Source organism: Pseudoliparis swirei, chromosome 4, assembly GCF_029220125.1.
Source record: "Pseudoliparis swirei isolate HS2019 ecotype Mariana Trench chromosome 4, NWPU_hadal_v1, whole genome shotgun sequence".
NCBI classification, from domain to species: Eukaryota; Metazoa; Chordata; class Actinopteri; order Perciformes; family Liparidae; genus Pseudoliparis; species Pseudoliparis swirei.
The window spans coordinates 27,548,457-27,564,443 of record NC_079391.1 but is presented as its reverse complement, the minus strand read 5'-3'; the positions used below and the strand labels follow the sequence as shown (position 1 = coordinate 27,564,443).

Below are 15,987 nucleotides of genomic sequence, written 5' to 3'. Positions count from 1 at the left end.
GAATCCAGAATGCATGACATTTTTGTTTTTTTAATTGCATTACAGAAAATAAAGAACTTCATCACAATATTCTAATTTTCTGAGACAGTCCTGTATATATATACACACACATATATAAATATACACATATATATATATATATATACACACATATATATACACACACATATATATATACGTGTATATCTATATATACACATATATATATACACACATATATATATACATACACGTATATATATACACACACACATATACATACACACATATATATACATATATATACATGTCATACATATATATATACATACACATATACATATATATACATACACATATATATATACATATAGATTTTAGGGTGTAGAGTCTAGGTTTTAGGGTGTAGAATGGAGGGTTTAGGTTTTCAGGTGTATAATGTAGGTTTTAGGGTCTAGATTGTAGGTTTTAGGGTCTAGGTTTTAGGGTGTAGAATGATGTTTTAGGTTTTCAGGTGTATAATGTAGGTTTTAGGGTGTAGAGTCTAGGTTTTAGGCGTAGGGTCTAGGTTTTAGGGTGTAGGGTCGAGGTTTTATGGTGTATAATGTAGGTTTTAGGGTGTAGGGTCTAGATTTTAGGGTGTAGAGTCTAGGTTTTAGGGTGTAGAATGGAGGGTTTAGGTTTTCAGGTGTATAATGTAGGTTTTAGGGTCTAGGTTTTAGGGTGTAGAGTCTAGGTTTTAGGGTGTAGGGTCTAGGTTTTAGGCGTAGGGTCTAGGTTTTAGGGTGTAGGGTCGAGGTTTTAGGGTGTATAATGTAGGTTTTAGGGTGTAGGGTCTAGATTTTAGGGTGTAGGGTCTAGATTTTAGGGTGTAGAATGGAGGGTTTAGGTTTTCAGGTGTATAATGTAGGTTTTAGGGTGTAGGGTCTAGGTTTTAGGCGTAGGGTCTAGGTTTTAGGGTCGAGGTTTTAGGGTGTATAATGTAGGTTTTAGGGTCTAGATTTTAGGTTTTAGGGTGTAGAGTTTTAGGGTGTAGAGTCTAGGTTTTAGGGTGTAGAATGGAGGGTTTAGGTTTTAGAGACTAGATTTTAGGGTGTAGAGTCTAGGTTTTAGGGTGTAGGGTCTAGATTTTAGGTTTTAGGGTGCATAGTCTAGGTTATAGGGTCTTGGTTTTAGGGTGTAGAATGGAGGGTTTAGGTTTTTAGGTGTATAATGTTGGTTTTAGGGTGTAGAGTCTAGGTTTTAGGGTGTAGGGTCTAGGTTTTAGGGTGTAGGGTCTAGGTTTTAGGGTGTAGAATGGAGGGTTTACATTTTCAGGTGTATAATGTAGGTTGTAGAGTCTAGGTTTTAGGGTGTAGAATGGAGGGTTTAGGTTTTCAGGTGTATAATGTAGGTTTTAGGTTTTAGGGTCTAGATTTTAGGTTTTAGGGTGTAGGGTCTAGGTTTTAGTGTGTAGAATGGATGGTTTAGGTTTTCAGGTGTATAATGTAGGTTTTAGGGTGTAGGGTCTAGATTTTAGGGTGTAGAGTCTAGGTTTTAGGGTGTAGGGTCTAGGTTTTAGAGTGTAGAATGGATGTTTTAGGTTTTCAGGTGTATAATGTAGGTTTTAGGGTATAGATTTTAGGGTGTAGAGTCTAGGTTTTAGGGTGTAGGGTCTAGATTTTAGGGTGTAGAATGGAGGGTTTAGGTTTTCAGGTGTATAATGTAGGTTTTAGGGTCTAGATTGTAGGTTTTAGGGTGTAGGGTCTAGGTTTAAGGGTGTAGAATGGATGTTTTAGGTTTTCAGGTGTATAATGTAGGTTTTAGAGTGTAGGGTCTAGATTTTAGGGTGTAGAGTCTAGGTTTTAGGGTGTAGGGTCTAGGGTGTAGGGTCTAGGTTTTAGGGTGTAGAATGGATGTTTTAGGTTTTCAGGTGTATAATGTAGGTTTTAGGGTGTAGGGTCTAGATTTTAGGGTGTAGAGTCTAGGTTTTAGGGTGTAGGGTCTAGGTTTTAGGGTGTAGGGTCTAGGTTTTAGGGTCTAGGTTTTAGAGTGTAGAATGGATGTTTTAGGTTTTCAGGTGTATAATGTAGGTTTTAGGGTGTAGAGTCTAGGTTTTAGGGTGTAGGGTCTAGATTTTAGGGTGTAGAATGGAGGGTTTAGGTTTTCAGGTGTATAATGTAGGTTTTAGGGTCTAGATTGTAGGTTTTAGGGTGTAGGGTCTAGGTTTAAGGGTGTAGAATGGATGTTTTAGGTTTTCAGGTGTATAATGTAGGTTTTAGGGTGTAGGGTCTAGATTTTAGGGTGTAGAGTCTAGGTTTTAGGGTGTAGGGTCTAGGTTTTAGGGTCTAGGTTTTAGAGTGTAGAATGGATGTTTTAGGTTTTCAGGTGTATAATGTAGGTTTTAGGGTCTAGATTGTAGGTTTTAGGGTGTAGGGTCTAGGTTTAAGGGTGTAGAATGGATGTTTTAGGTTTTGGGTGTAGGGTCTAGATTTTAGGGTGTAGAGTCTAGGTTTTAGGGTGTAGGGTCTAGGTTTTAGGGTCTAGGTTTTAGAGTGTAGAATGGATGTTTTAGGTTTTCAGGTGTATAATGTAGGTTGTAGGGTATAGATTTTAGGGTGTAGAGTCTAGGTTTTAGGGTGTAGGGTCTAGGTTTTAGGGTCTAGGTTTTAGAGTGTAGAATGGATGGTTTAGGTTTTCAGGTGTATAATGTAGGTTTTAAGGTGTAGAGTCTAGGTTTTAGGGTGTAGAGTCTAGGTTTTAGGGTGTAGAATGGATGGTTTAGGTTTTCAGGTGTAGAGTCTAGGTTTTAGGGTCTAGGTTTTAGGGTGTAGAATGGAGGGTTTAGGTTTTCAGGTGTATAATGAAGGTTTTAGGGTGTAGGGTCTAGATTTTAGGGTGTAGGGTCTAGGTTTTAGGGTGTAGAATGGAGGGTTTAGGTTTTCAGGTGTATAATGTAGGTTTTAGGGTGTAGGGTCTAGGTTTTAGGGTGTAGAATGGATGTTTTAGGTTTTCAGGTGTATAATGTAGGTTTTAGGGTGTAGGGTCTAGATTTTAGGGTGTAGAGTCTAGGTTTTAGGGTGTAGGGTCTAGGTTTTAGGGTCTAGGTTTTAGAGTGTAGAATGGATGTTTTAGGTTTTCAGGTGTATAATGTAGGTTTTAGGGTCTAGATTGTAGGTTTTAGGGTGTAGGGTCTAGGTTTAAGGGTGTAGAATGGATGTTTTAGGTTTTCAGGTGTATAATGTAGGTTTTAGGGTGTAGGGTCTAGATTTTAGGGTGTAGAGTCTAGGTTTTAGGGTGTAGGGTCTAGGTTTTAGGGTCTAGGTTTTAGAGTGTAGAATGGATGTTTTAGGTTTTCAGGTGTATAATGTAGGTTGTAGGGTATAGATTTTAGGGTGTAGAGTCTAGGTTTTAGGGGTCTAGGTTTTAGAGTGTAGAATGGATGGTTGGAACAGGTATATAATGTGGGTTTTAAAGATTGTAAGTCGGTTTAAGTGCTGATCTGAGTAGAATGGAGGGTGTAAGGTTTAGGGTTTTTAGGTTTCAGATTATGATTGGGTCTAGGTTTAGGGTCTAGGTTTTAGGTGTAGAATGGAGGGTTTGGGCTTTTCAGGTGGTGTATAATGAAGGTTTTAGGGTGTAGTAGGTTGCCTAGATTTTCACAGAGTGTAGGGCTCTAGCGATTTTACCGCGACTCTGAGCACTTCGAGACCGACTTTCAGTGTTCGGGCGCGCCACTGAAAAACCAATAGCAGAATTCAGTGCACTGGAAAGTACCCGGACAGCACTGCAAACGGCAAAATGTAGTGTAAACGATGACACTATCATTTCAACGGCCGCCATCTTGGTGACGAATGAAGGGGAGTGAGTCCTTCGCCAGCTTTTTCATTTTATTTCTAAAACAATGGCGGACAGTACGTTTATAGACCACGGTTACAGATCAGAATGTAAGTATCGAAGGTAATTACACATTGTAATGGTATTACAATGGTACTAATATACCCCTGTGATTAGTGTGAGCATACTTAGGTAGCATTAGATGCCAGCTGGATTCGCATAAAGTTATGATAAGCTAGCTGGGCAATCCACCACCGCCAGTCCGGACGAAGGCGCACTTTTATCGGACACTTTCGCTGGATTTCAGCGGGGCAGGTCGGCTCCAGCGCCTGCTCCAGCGTGCAAGTCCGGACGACAGATAGCTATGTTGTCATCGGACAGTGTTAACAACGGCCGTTCTGTTAACCAATCGGAAATAGCAATTTTAATAATGGATTAACAATGGATATGCTTGAAGTTTAATAACGGTTAATATGACATCATGAAGGTTGCCCACACGTCACTCGATAATTAATACTGTATAGCTATCTAAGTTTGTCTCTAGAAATAATTAGAAGCCAATCATCGCTGTGTTGTTTTTTAATGTCGGTATGTATGTATTAATTCTGAATGTAATCGTGGTCTGGACACAGGCACTGAATGGGTATCCTATTTCACTTCCTGCCCCCAGAGACGCTTTCCCTGAGGTGCTGGCTGGTCCTCTGTTGCCCTCCCACATCTGCATCTGGCTCCAATGACCTCAAGGACAACCTGCCCCATCCCCAAGAGCGGACCATGCCCAGTAACCTGTTATCTCCACACCCCATACAGGCAGCAGTTGTATTGAGGTGGATAGGCTACTGAAGGGGGCCGTGGAGATGGGTTGGGACAGGCAGGGGGGATTCAAGATTCAAGATTCAAGATAGCTTTATTTGTTTCATACACACACAGGTGTGTAGAAATGAAAGCGGCAATGCTCAGCAGGAATGCAGGGCAACAAGCACATCATTTACACAAAACAACACAATATTTACAGTAAGTGTGTGTGTGTGTGTGTGTGTGTGTGTGCCTAAGAGGGGCAGTTGTGTGGCTCATGTGGGGTCCTGGGTGGAGGTCGAGTTCACAATCCTGATGGCCTGAGGAAAGAAACCCGCCTCAGTCTCTGTTCTGCAGCTGCGATCACGGAGGCTTCTGCCTGACCGCAGCAGCTGAACAGTCTGTTGTTGGGGTGGTGAGGATCCTTCATCCTGCCGGTTTGGAATTCTGGGTACCTCCTGGTGCACAAGCCCTGCAGGGTGGGAGTGGGGAGCCCCAATAGTGCTCAGCCGAACGTACTACTCTCTGCAGAGCCTTCCTGTCCTGGAGCGGAGTAGTTACAAACCAGGCTGTGATGCCCATCAGGACGCCTCTACAGCCCAGGAGAGGTGTAGGACTGAAGGGTCCTCTGTTTCAGGAACTTTATAATGTGGTTTCTCAGCTGCCTGAGGTGGTTAGGTTTTGGCGCCGTTGAATCTAGGTTTTCACCAGAGTGTAGCAGAATCTAGGTTTGGAATATAGCGTGCCTAGGTTTATGCGATCATGTCAGATCCTCGGGGTCTAGGACTCCCTATTTAGGGTACTCCGTCACCCTCTCCACAGTCTAGGGGTTTTGCATCCCCAGGGTGTATAATGTGGGTTGCTGTACCCTCCTTAGGGCCAATCATTTTAGGTTTTAGGTGACATGTCAAGAGTCTAGGTTTTGTCCCGCACCAGAGTGCACAGAATGGAGGTTTGGCAACTTCCTCCAGGAATTAGGTTTTAGGGTCAGCAATAGAGATCTAGGCCCATTCACCACTTAGGGTGTATCCGGGTCTAGAACTTGATGAGGTTTTAGGGTGCGTACCGGCCACACACAGTCATAGGCTGTGTCTACTACCGCGACCCTGAGCACTGCGCACTGACCAGTGTTCGCGTCACCGAAAACCAGCAGAATTCAGTGCACTGAAAGCACCGGATGGTGCACTGCAAACGGCAAAAATGTAGTAAACGATGGACACTATCAGCTCTAAACGGCCGCCATCTGCAGGACGAGATGGAAGGGAGGAGCCCTTCGCCAGCTTTTCATTTTATTTCTAAAACAATGGCGGGATACGCTCGATAGACCAACGGCCAGACCGTAAATGTAAGTATTTCATGTAATTACACATTGTACTGGCATATAATGTAGTACTAACATGCACCTTGAGATTAGAGCATACCTAGGTAGCATTAGATGCTACTGATCTGCATGGCAGTTATGATAAGCAGCCGGGTAATCCACCACCCGCCAGTCCGATTTATGCACTTTTATCGGATACTTTTCGCCGACCAGCGGGGCATCACCCAGGCTGCTCAGCGGCAAGTCCCACGACAGATAGCTCAGTCACTGGACAGTGTTAAACAACCGCCGTTCTGTTAACCAATCGAATAGCAATTTTAATAATGGATTAACAATTATATACCGCCAGTTTAATAACGGGTTAACATGACACCGCCGGAGTTGCCCACACGCCGTCAGAGCACTAATACCTCATACGATAGCTATCTCCAAGCTTGTCCTTTCTAGAAATAATTGTAGCTTTTCAATCATCGTTGTGTGTTGTTTTTTGCCGGTATGTATGTACACTTGAATGCAACGTGTCTGGGACATAAAATTGAATGGTGTCCATTTCTGCTTCCTGCCCCAGAGACGTGCCTGAGCGGGCTGGTCCTCGGCTGCCCTTCCGACATCTGCATCTGGCTCCAATGACCTCTGGCACAAAACCCTCACATCCGCACCCCAGGCCCTTTAAGAAGATGGATCCGCCATCGCCTCAGTGATCCCGAAGGACCTTCTCCACAATGCACCCTGACAGGCAGCAGCCAGGCTTGAGGTGGACAGGCTGCCCGAAGGGGCCGCGAGGTGACAAGGTTGGGACAGGCAGGGGACTGCATCTCATATTCATGATGTTTTATTTGTCAGCCATGTCACAGGGTGTGTAGTGAAACAGTGGCAAATGCCTGCAGGAATGTGGCAAGCAACAAGTACATACCATTTACAATAAAAACAACACAATATTTACAGTAAGTGTGTGTGTGTGTGTGTGTGTGTGTGTGCCCAGAGTGCTGCGTGGCTCATGTGGGGGTCCTGGTGAGGTCGGAGTTCACAATCCTGATGGCCTGAGGAAAGAAACTCCGCCTCAGTCTCTTTCTTCAGACTCTGCAGCTGCGACTAATGAGGCGCCTGCCTGACCAAGTAGCAGCTGAAACAGTCTGTTGTTGTGTGGTGAGGATCCTTCATGATCCTGCCGGCTCTGGTTCTGCACCTCCTGGTGCTAAGTCCTGCAGGGTGGGAGTGGGGAATTGGCCAGTGCTGCTCAGCCTGAATTATCACATTTCTCTCTGCAGAGCTTCCTGTCCTGAGCGGAGTAGTTACAAAACCAGGCCAGATGCTTCCAACAGGACGCCTCAGCTCCAGAGTAGAAGGGACTGGAAGGATCTCAAAATTTTTAAATTTCCTCAGCTGCCTGAGGTGGTAGAGGCGCTTGTTCTGCTCTCTTCAATTAGGAGCCTGTTCGCTGACCAGCCGATCCTCGTGATGTGGACCCCAGGCATGAGCACCGCTCACCTCTCCACAGTGGTCCTGCTAACTCAGTGGTGAGTACCTGTTGGGTTAAAATTAAAGTCCACAATCAGTCTTTGGGGTTTTGGTGACATTCATGATGAGGTTATGTCCCACCAGAGTGACACTATGTTCCTCCAGGTAGCTCTCACAAGAAATGGAGGATTGTGCCCACCACCACTGTGTCCTGCCAAGAAACCTGATGATGAAAGAGCTGAACCCACACAAGGTCATGTGTGGGTTGTGTACAGGTTTAGTACAGGTGCTGGTAGAATGGGGCTGTGTCTACTACAGCACTTGAGCCTTGAGCACTGACTTTCAGTGTTGATGCATACTAATAGCAGAATTTAGTGCTGAAAGTACCCCGGATGGTCACTGCAGACAAAAATGTAGTGTAAAAGCGATGGACTACTCGCCTAAGCAACACGCCATCTTGGTAGCGTGGCGGAGGAGGAGCCCTTGCGCCCAACTTTTCATTTCTAAAACAATGGCCGAGGACAGCAAGCGATGAACCCGCAGGCTTCGGTACGTAAATGTGAAATATCAGCCCGGTAATTACACATTGTACTGGTATTACAATGTAGTACTAACATGCAATTCTCTCCAGATTAGTGAGCATACCTAAAGGTAGCATTAGATGCCATTGGATCTGCATAGCGGTTATGATAAAGCCGCTGGGTAATCCACCACCCGGCCAGTCAGCGGTGCACTTTGCCGGACACTTTTTCGCTTGTGGCCCGGGGCGGTGGCTCAGGCGCTTGCTCCAGCGGCAGAATCCAGCAACAGATAGCTATATGTCAGTCGCCGGACAGTGTTAAACAACGGCTGTTCTGTTAACCAATCGAAATAGCAATTTTAATAATGGATTAACAATGGATATGCTCAGTTTTAATAGCGGTTAACATGACACATGACGTTTGCCCACCGCCGTGACCGTGTGTCGTTCGATAGCTATCAAAGCTTGTCGCCTAAAATAATTGTAGCTTCAATCATCGTTGTGTTGTTTTTAATGCGTGTATGTATGTATTAATTTAAAATATGTCGTGGTCCTGGGACATAGCACTGAATGGGTATCCTATTTCTGTTTCCTGCCCCAGGGCGTTTCACGGAGGTGCTGGCTGGTCCTCTGCTGCCCTCGACATCACCATCTGGCTCAATGACCTCTGGCACAAACTCCACATCCCTCCAGGCCCTTTAAGAAAGATGGACGCCATGTGATCTTCAGTATCGAAGGACCTCCTCCACACAACACACCTGCGCCTTTGACAGGCAGCGGTTGTAGCTTGGGTGGACGGAGGCTGCCTGGAGAATCATAAGGCAGATGGGTTGGGACAGGCAGGAGGATTCAAGATTCAAGATTCAAGATTTGTTGTCACATACACACACAGGGTGTGTAGTGAAATGAAAGTGCTTGATGCTCAGCGAGATGTGCAAGGGCAACAAGTACACACTATTTACAATAAAAAGCAACACAATATTTACAGTAAGTGTGTGTGTGTGTGTGTGTGTGTGTGTGTGCCTAAGAGGGGCAGTTGTGTGGGTCTATGTGGGGGTCCTGGTGGTCGGGTTCCTGATCCTGATGGCCTGGGGAAGAAACTCGTCTCAGTCTCTCTGTTCTTGCAGCGTGACTCTGGGCGCCTGCCACAGCGCAACAGCTGAAACAGTCTGTTGTTGGGGTGGTAGGGATTATTCATGATCCTGCGGCTCTGGTTCTACTCCTGGTGTACAAGTCCTGGGCTGAGGACGCAAACCCTGTGGTTCAATAGTCGTTCAGCACTATCTCTGAAACCTTCCTGTCCTAGTAGACGATTGCCAAACCAGGCTGTGATGCTTCTGTCAGGGCCTCTCTAAAAGCTCTCAGGTAAGAGGACTGAGAAGGATCCCTGAAACTTTAAGAATTTCCTCAACAGCTGCCTGTAAGTGTAGTAGAGGCGCTGCCTTGCCTTTCTCACCAGAGTGTGTGTTGGGTTGGCCTGTCAGATCCTCGATGTGGACTCAGAGTGTTATAAACTCACCTCTCTGTGTCCCGTTAATCCCCAGTGTGCATTACGATCTCTCTGTTGTACCCTCCTAAAGTCACAATCAGCTCCTTAGTTTGGTGACATTCGTGATGAGGTATTGTCCGGCACAGGTGACAGATCAGCAACTTCCTCCAGGTAGGCCTTCTAAATGATTGTGGAATCCATTTACTATCATCCATAGAGCTTGATGATGGTGTTGGGCTGAACCTGGCCACACAGTCATGTGTGTACGAGAGTACAGTAGGGGCAGGGCAACCCTGGGGGGTCCTATGTTCAGGGTGAGGGGATTTGGAGGTAGCTCACTCACCCTGTTGCCCACCCTGACCACCTGTGGCTCTGGCGGTCAGGAAGTCCAGGATCCAAGCACTACACAGGGGGTGTTCAGTCAGCTCAATCAGCTCAATCAGCTTGCCGGGCCAGTCTGGAGGGGAGGACTATGGTGTTGAAAGCTGAACTATAATCAACAAATGAACAGCAGTCTCCACATAGCCCCCCTCTCACAGCCCCCTGGCTGTCCAGATGAAGGAGTGTGGTGTGCAGTAGCACCTGGGAGACAGCATCATGTGGATCTGTTTGGGCGATAAGCAAACTGCAAACCGCAGGGTCCATGGAGGAAGGGAGGAAGGGCGCAGATGTAGTCCTCTTTATCAGCCTCTCAAGCATTTCAAGATCACCACCGAGGTGAGGCCACGGTGGTGCCACCGGTTGCCTGTAGTCATTCATACATGTTGAGAAGAGAAGCATTCTTGAGCACAGGGACAATAGTGGATCTCTTTGAAGCAGCGGCGGGGACCACGGACTCTCCAAGCCAGGAGAGGTGAATGAATGTATGGTGGTGAAACACTGAGCTAGCTGATTAGCACAGGTCTCTTAGTACTCGCCCCAGATATGCCATCTGCCATCTGACCCGCAGCTTTCCTGGTGACACCCTTCACCTCAACAGAGCCCTCCTCTCCACACACTGTGCTCGGGTCACAGAGAGTGTGTCATCCCAGCGGTCATCCTCAGCGGTAGAATCCACCTTCGCTTACCGGCTTTCATGTGCACGTGTTGTGTCGTTGGCAGTCATGAAAGCGGGGGAAGCATGTCGCTAGCCTCAAACCGCATATAAAAGCGCTGTTGCTAGCCTCAAACCAATGCATAAATGAGTTCAGGTAAATCCGTCTGCTAGGATGATCGTGCGGCCGGCACTCTCACCATAGCGGTCCGCTGCTCTGGTGCAGTGGTTCTGTGATAGTCCGCAGCTCCCCTGCCATAGCTACCATGGCGCCTGGTATCGCCATGCTCCATCTGTGATTCCACCCTGTCTCGTGGGTACCTCACTGGCTTTTACCACCGCCTCCTTCACAGCCCTCCTCCATCAGTCCATATAGACCGCCGACCGCTGCGCTGCCTCACCGCCCATGTACTCGTCCATGTACCATACGGATACAAGACCCGGAGTTATAGCAGCAGCAATCACAGGGCGCTCACAGCTTCACGGATGGATAGATCTATCAACCAATCAACCCACGCCTTTGCTGGTTAGGAAAGACCTAACTTTTACCGTGGGGACGAACGAGTAATTGTCCATGGCGTTACGCTAAGCGCAAGGCGAGGCTCACGGCTTACTACTGCTACTCATAGCTAACTCGCTGACGCTGGCGTCACTGAACTGATTGACGTCATCAAACTGATGGATGACCATGTCCCACGACGACACCCAGTCACCACCAGAGCGTCCTGCTGACCGCAGGCGTCCTGTAGCTCAGCCTCTGATTGGTCAGACCACCGCCACGCTCCTCGCGTTTACGTTCCTCAAATCGCCTTCACACCGTCGCCGATCTCGCCGCTCGCGCGATCTTTTGTCGGTACTACTCTGGAAGCAGAAAAATGGCGGCATGGTCTGATTTGCGAACGAAACGGAGGGAGAGACAGCGCGCAGACAGCCTGAAGCCTGGCGTCTCTTCGAATGGCGTGAGCAGTAGTGGTCCAACGTTTCTTCCCTTCCCTCTCTGGTAGTACACACGAATGTGCTGGTGAAAGTTCGGCATGACTTTGACTTTTTAGGTTTGCCCTGTTAAAGTCCCCAGCCACCACCACACCACCATGCCGCTGCAGCGTCGCCGGGATACTGACATTTAGCCTGATGCCGATATGCCGACGCATGCCACATACATCATGTAGGATCCGATGCTCCATATGTCCGATAGTGCCGGTGTCCGTCCGCCAGGTGGGTAAATGTAGACCGGTGATGACCGAGGTGATGACGGAGCTGAACTCCCCGGGAAGGTGCAGATGGGCGGCATGAGATGACGCATATGAGATCGCCAGACGTTCCAGTTCGTTCAAGCGAGCGAGGAACGCAGTAAACGAAAGAGTCTTAATGTTCTTGGGCCGCATCGCACCATGTTGTTAGTTTATGAAGCAAAAAACCTCCACCCTTAGATTTACCAGACTCTTCCGCTCTCTCGTCTGCCACGGAAAACAGAGAAAAGGAAGACCTCGTTGGGCATATGACTCGATCTGGCTGTTCCGATCCGCATACACCCATCCGCGCACCAGGTCAGCCATAAGCTCTCGATGCAGCCTGCAGACAAAAAGATGTCCCTACAGTCCTCATGTCCCTAAATTCATGTCCCGTTCCTGGGAATCAGTCCTGCCCTCCCTAACATCATCCATCTTATTTTCCAGAGACTGGAGCGTTAGCAAGAAGAAGATGCTTGGCTGGGCAGAGGTGGGCCAGTGGGCTTGAACTCTCAGTCTGTTCCACCATCATGGACAGGATACGGTATCCTGGTGGAGGTAGGTGGCGCCTGCTCATATGCTGCCTGGGAAGATGGGCTATTATTCAGGACCCTGGCATCATGCACTGAGCCCGCCTGTCGAAGAAACCTGCCCTGCCACCACCGCCAGTTCTCACTCCCACCCGATAGGTGGCGCTGCTGCAAGCAAGCAAAAATAAAAATAAAACTAAAAAACTGACGGGAGATCTCAGGGCCCCTAACCGTGCCGTCAGTCAGTGCCCAGCACAGCCATGAGGCGCGTGAATGACTCTCCGGTGAGCTCTGTCCAGTCCACCTCATGTCACTGGCTATCAACAATATCACATCTATTCTAGCGCCAGCAGTGGCATGAAACATGAAACATTGATCTGGCAAGCGCCCGCCTGGGACTGGGTGGCTGTACAGAGTGTGTGGGAGGAAGGAAGATTATATTAATATGTGAGTCATTTTATCAATAAAATGTTATCATTGAGGTTTTGTCTTCTTTTATTGCGTTTTCTGATTTATATTAGAATTGATGCATGTTTGTAACAATAATTAATATGCCTGTGTGTTCAATTGCTAATTGATTCCTGTATCAGGGTGAACTTCACTACAACAGAGATGTGTATAAAAGTACAGTCAGTCAAAGTAGGCCTATTTCTGTGTGAATTCAAGCAGATGATGCCTATCATTTCAGTGGATAATTCTTAAAACTAATTGAATCTAGGGACAAACATGTACAGATTTGTCATGTTTTATTTCATATGGTGTGTATGTGGATTGCAAAGAAGAAGGCTACTTCTGACAAAGATAATTGAGAATTTAGCATACCTAGCGAGGAGAATTTAATTGCAACTACTACATGAAGCTATGCTGTGAAGGTAAGGCAAAATCACAATTAAATTTACATATACCATCTCGACTTCAGCCAGAAGGCGGAGGCTCCTGCCGCGATTGTGGAGGTATCGCAGTTTCCACATGGGGTGGAGAAAGGGGTAAACAAGGGACAACAAGAGGACAAGAAGTGCATTCATTTTGTCAGTTTAAGGGTTAGGTAAGCAGATTTGCATACGCCACTCCCGGCTTTAATTTCGTGGGTGTGAACAGATTTGCATCCGTCACTTCCGCCAAGTGGTTAACGGTTAAGTGTTCCATTTGAGACAGCACTTCATCAGCGACGCAGTGCACTGAATTGCAGTGCACTGCATTGCAGTGTACTTCGTTAAGTGCGCGGTAGTAGACACAGCCTAGGTTATAGGTTTTAGGGTGTAGGCACTGTAGGGTATAGATTTTAGGGTGTAGAGTCTAGGTTTTAGGGTGTAGGGTCTAGGTTTTCAGGTGTATAATGTAGGTTTTAGGGTGTAGAGTCTAGGTTTTAGGGTGTAGAATGGAGGGTTTAGGTTTTCAGGTGTATAATGTAGGGTGTAGGGCAGGCCTATTCAACTAGCGGCCCGTTTGAGTTTAACTATGGCCCGCAAGACTGCCTGCAAATCAGTATAGCTTGGTAAGAAAAAATAAAACTGACGGACACGCCTCTTCTATACATTGAGACATCTAACCCAGAGCCATTGAGTTTCACTGTTGCCTCAACCAAACCTGTATGGTTACATCTTTATGTTACGCACCTGTGTTGGTTGCCGGTGTTACACCCCTACTGGTTTTCAAACCTACTGGTTTCCCTGCGCGTGCGTTGTGTTCTCTTCACATCTGCAGCGGGGCTCTGTCTCGCTCACCAGATCCGTCACACATTCACAAACATATTGCTGGAGATCTTCAAGCCACCGTTCATATCCATGTCGGCGATTACGATTGTATAAGTGAGCAGTGCATCACAGCCATGTATGAAGAAATACATTTTCGAAAAAATAAAAATAAAAAGATCGCCCGACCTGGTTTCGATCCCTTTCACGCAAAATGAGTCTGCACTCAAAGACCCGCAGTCTGTGCGCTGCGCCACCAGATATTAGTTTCATCCCAAGTCATTTATATATTGATCCATTAAGTCACATTTCTTATGTTCTCATGGGAACAGTTTGGTTGAAGGGATCTGAAACAACTGGTTACCTTGAGCGGATATTTACACTTTGAAACATGTTTATAGTGACGCTTGTTCACAACACTTTTGCCACACAATACCGACGCATTTTCGTGTGTGACTGTTTACCTGTGGAAATATACATTACTGTTTATAATTTTTAGCCATTATTTGATCAATATTCTGTGCGGCCCTCACACCCCCCGTGATTTTCTTATTCGGCCCACTTGCTACTGAAGTTGAATAGCCCTGGTGTAGGGTCTAGGTTTTAGGGTCTAGGTTTTAAGGTGTATAATGTAGGTTTTAGGGTGTAGGGTCTAGGTTTTAGGGTCTCGGTTTTAAGGTGTATAATGTAGGTTTTAGGGTGTAGGGTCTAGATTTTAGGGTGCAGAGTCTAGGTTATAGGGTCTAGATTTTAGGTTTTAGGGTGTAGGGTCTAGGTTTTAGTGTGTAGAATGGATGGTTTAGGTTTTCAGGTGTATAATGTAGGTTTTAGGGTGTAGGGTATTGATTTGAGGTTTTAGGGTGTAGAATGGATGTTTTAGGTTTTCAGGTGTAGAATGGAGGTTTTAGGGTGTAGGGTCTAGGTTTTAGGGTGTAGAATGGAGGGTTTAGGTTTTCAGGTGTATAATGTAGGTTTTAGGGACTAGATTTTAGGGTGTAGAGTCTAGGTTTTAGGGTGTAGGGTCTAGATTTGAGGTTTTAGGGTGCAGAGTCTAGGTTTTAGGGTGTAGGGTCTAGGTTTTAGGGTGTAGAATGGAGGGTTTAGATTTTAGGGTGTCGAATGGAGGATTTAGGTTTTAGGGTGTAGAGTCTAGGTTTTAGGGTGTAGGGTCTAGATTTTAGGGTGTAGAATGGAGGGTTTAGATTGTAGGGTGTCGAATGGAGGATTTAGGTTTTAGGGTGTAGAGTTAAGAGTTTAGCATATATGGCTAAGGTTGTAGGGTATAGGTGTAGGGAAGAGGATTTAGAGTGTAGTGTGTGGTTGTTGAGGGTGTATGACGTAAGGTGATTGTGTAGGTTGGAAAGATGTAGCATTTAGGGTGTAGCACCTGGGGTTTAGGATGTAAGAAGAGGAGTTAAGGATGTAGAATATGATTGGTGCGTAGGTTGTAAGGGTTTAGCGTTAAGGGTGTGTGGAGTTTAGACTCTAGGATATAGGGTTTAGGGTGTAGAGACACAGTTTAGGTGTGGGTTGAGGGTTTCTGTGCATACGTTTGAAGGCGTAGTTCTCCGGGTGTAGTGTGTACTCACGTGTCGTAGTCCTGGACCACGTTACCCACCGACCACAGAGCCGACAGGGACTGGTTCAACCCGTCTGGACTCATGTAGTGGAGAGAGTCGGGCGAGCGAGGGTCTCCATTGGAGCCGGTGAAGTCGATCCCCACCTACAAACAACGATTAATTAATGTAATCAAAGAGTTCGTGAAGTGAGTTTTTAAAAAGATCAATTAAGACGGACACGTCTGGACGTTTGCTCACAAGAGATCCATCATTAAAAATCAAAATGTTGCCATGTTTATCTTATTTTAATCGCTTGAATGTGATTGGTGGGTTAAAATAAAGCCTTTAAAACGTGTGTGTGGTGTGTTGGTGTCGCCGTACGGTGAAGTTGATCTGGCAGCCGCCCATCACGTAGTCCAGGAAGGAGTGATGGGTCGACATCTGCAAACACACAGTGGGGGGGAAAACTTGTGAGTATATCATAAAATAAATAGAATTAAGTAATAACAATCATAATCCAACTATTACTGCACTCCAGTGAAGTTTTGCAGTACTTGTAATTTACTT

General features: G+C 46.2%; 1 protein-coding gene across 4 annotated transcripts in view; it reads right to left on the bottom strand.

Annotated features, from left to right (window-relative positions):
- LOC130193288 (copine-1-like) overlaps positions 1–15,987 on the bottom strand; it is a 37,575-nt gene that overhangs the window by 21,196 nt on the left and 392 nt on the right. For all 4 annotated transcript variants that reach the window (XM_056413760.1, XM_056413757.1, XM_056413758.1 and 1 more), the window contains exons 2-3: positions 15,802–15,861; positions 15,451–15,584 (exon numbers count right to left, since the gene is read on the bottom strand). In XM_056413760.1, coding sequence (XP_056269735.1) covers positions 15,451–15,584; positions 15,802–15,861 — 194 coding nt within the window. The remainder of the gene's footprint in view (positions 1–15,450; positions 15,585–15,801; positions 15,862–15,987) is intronic.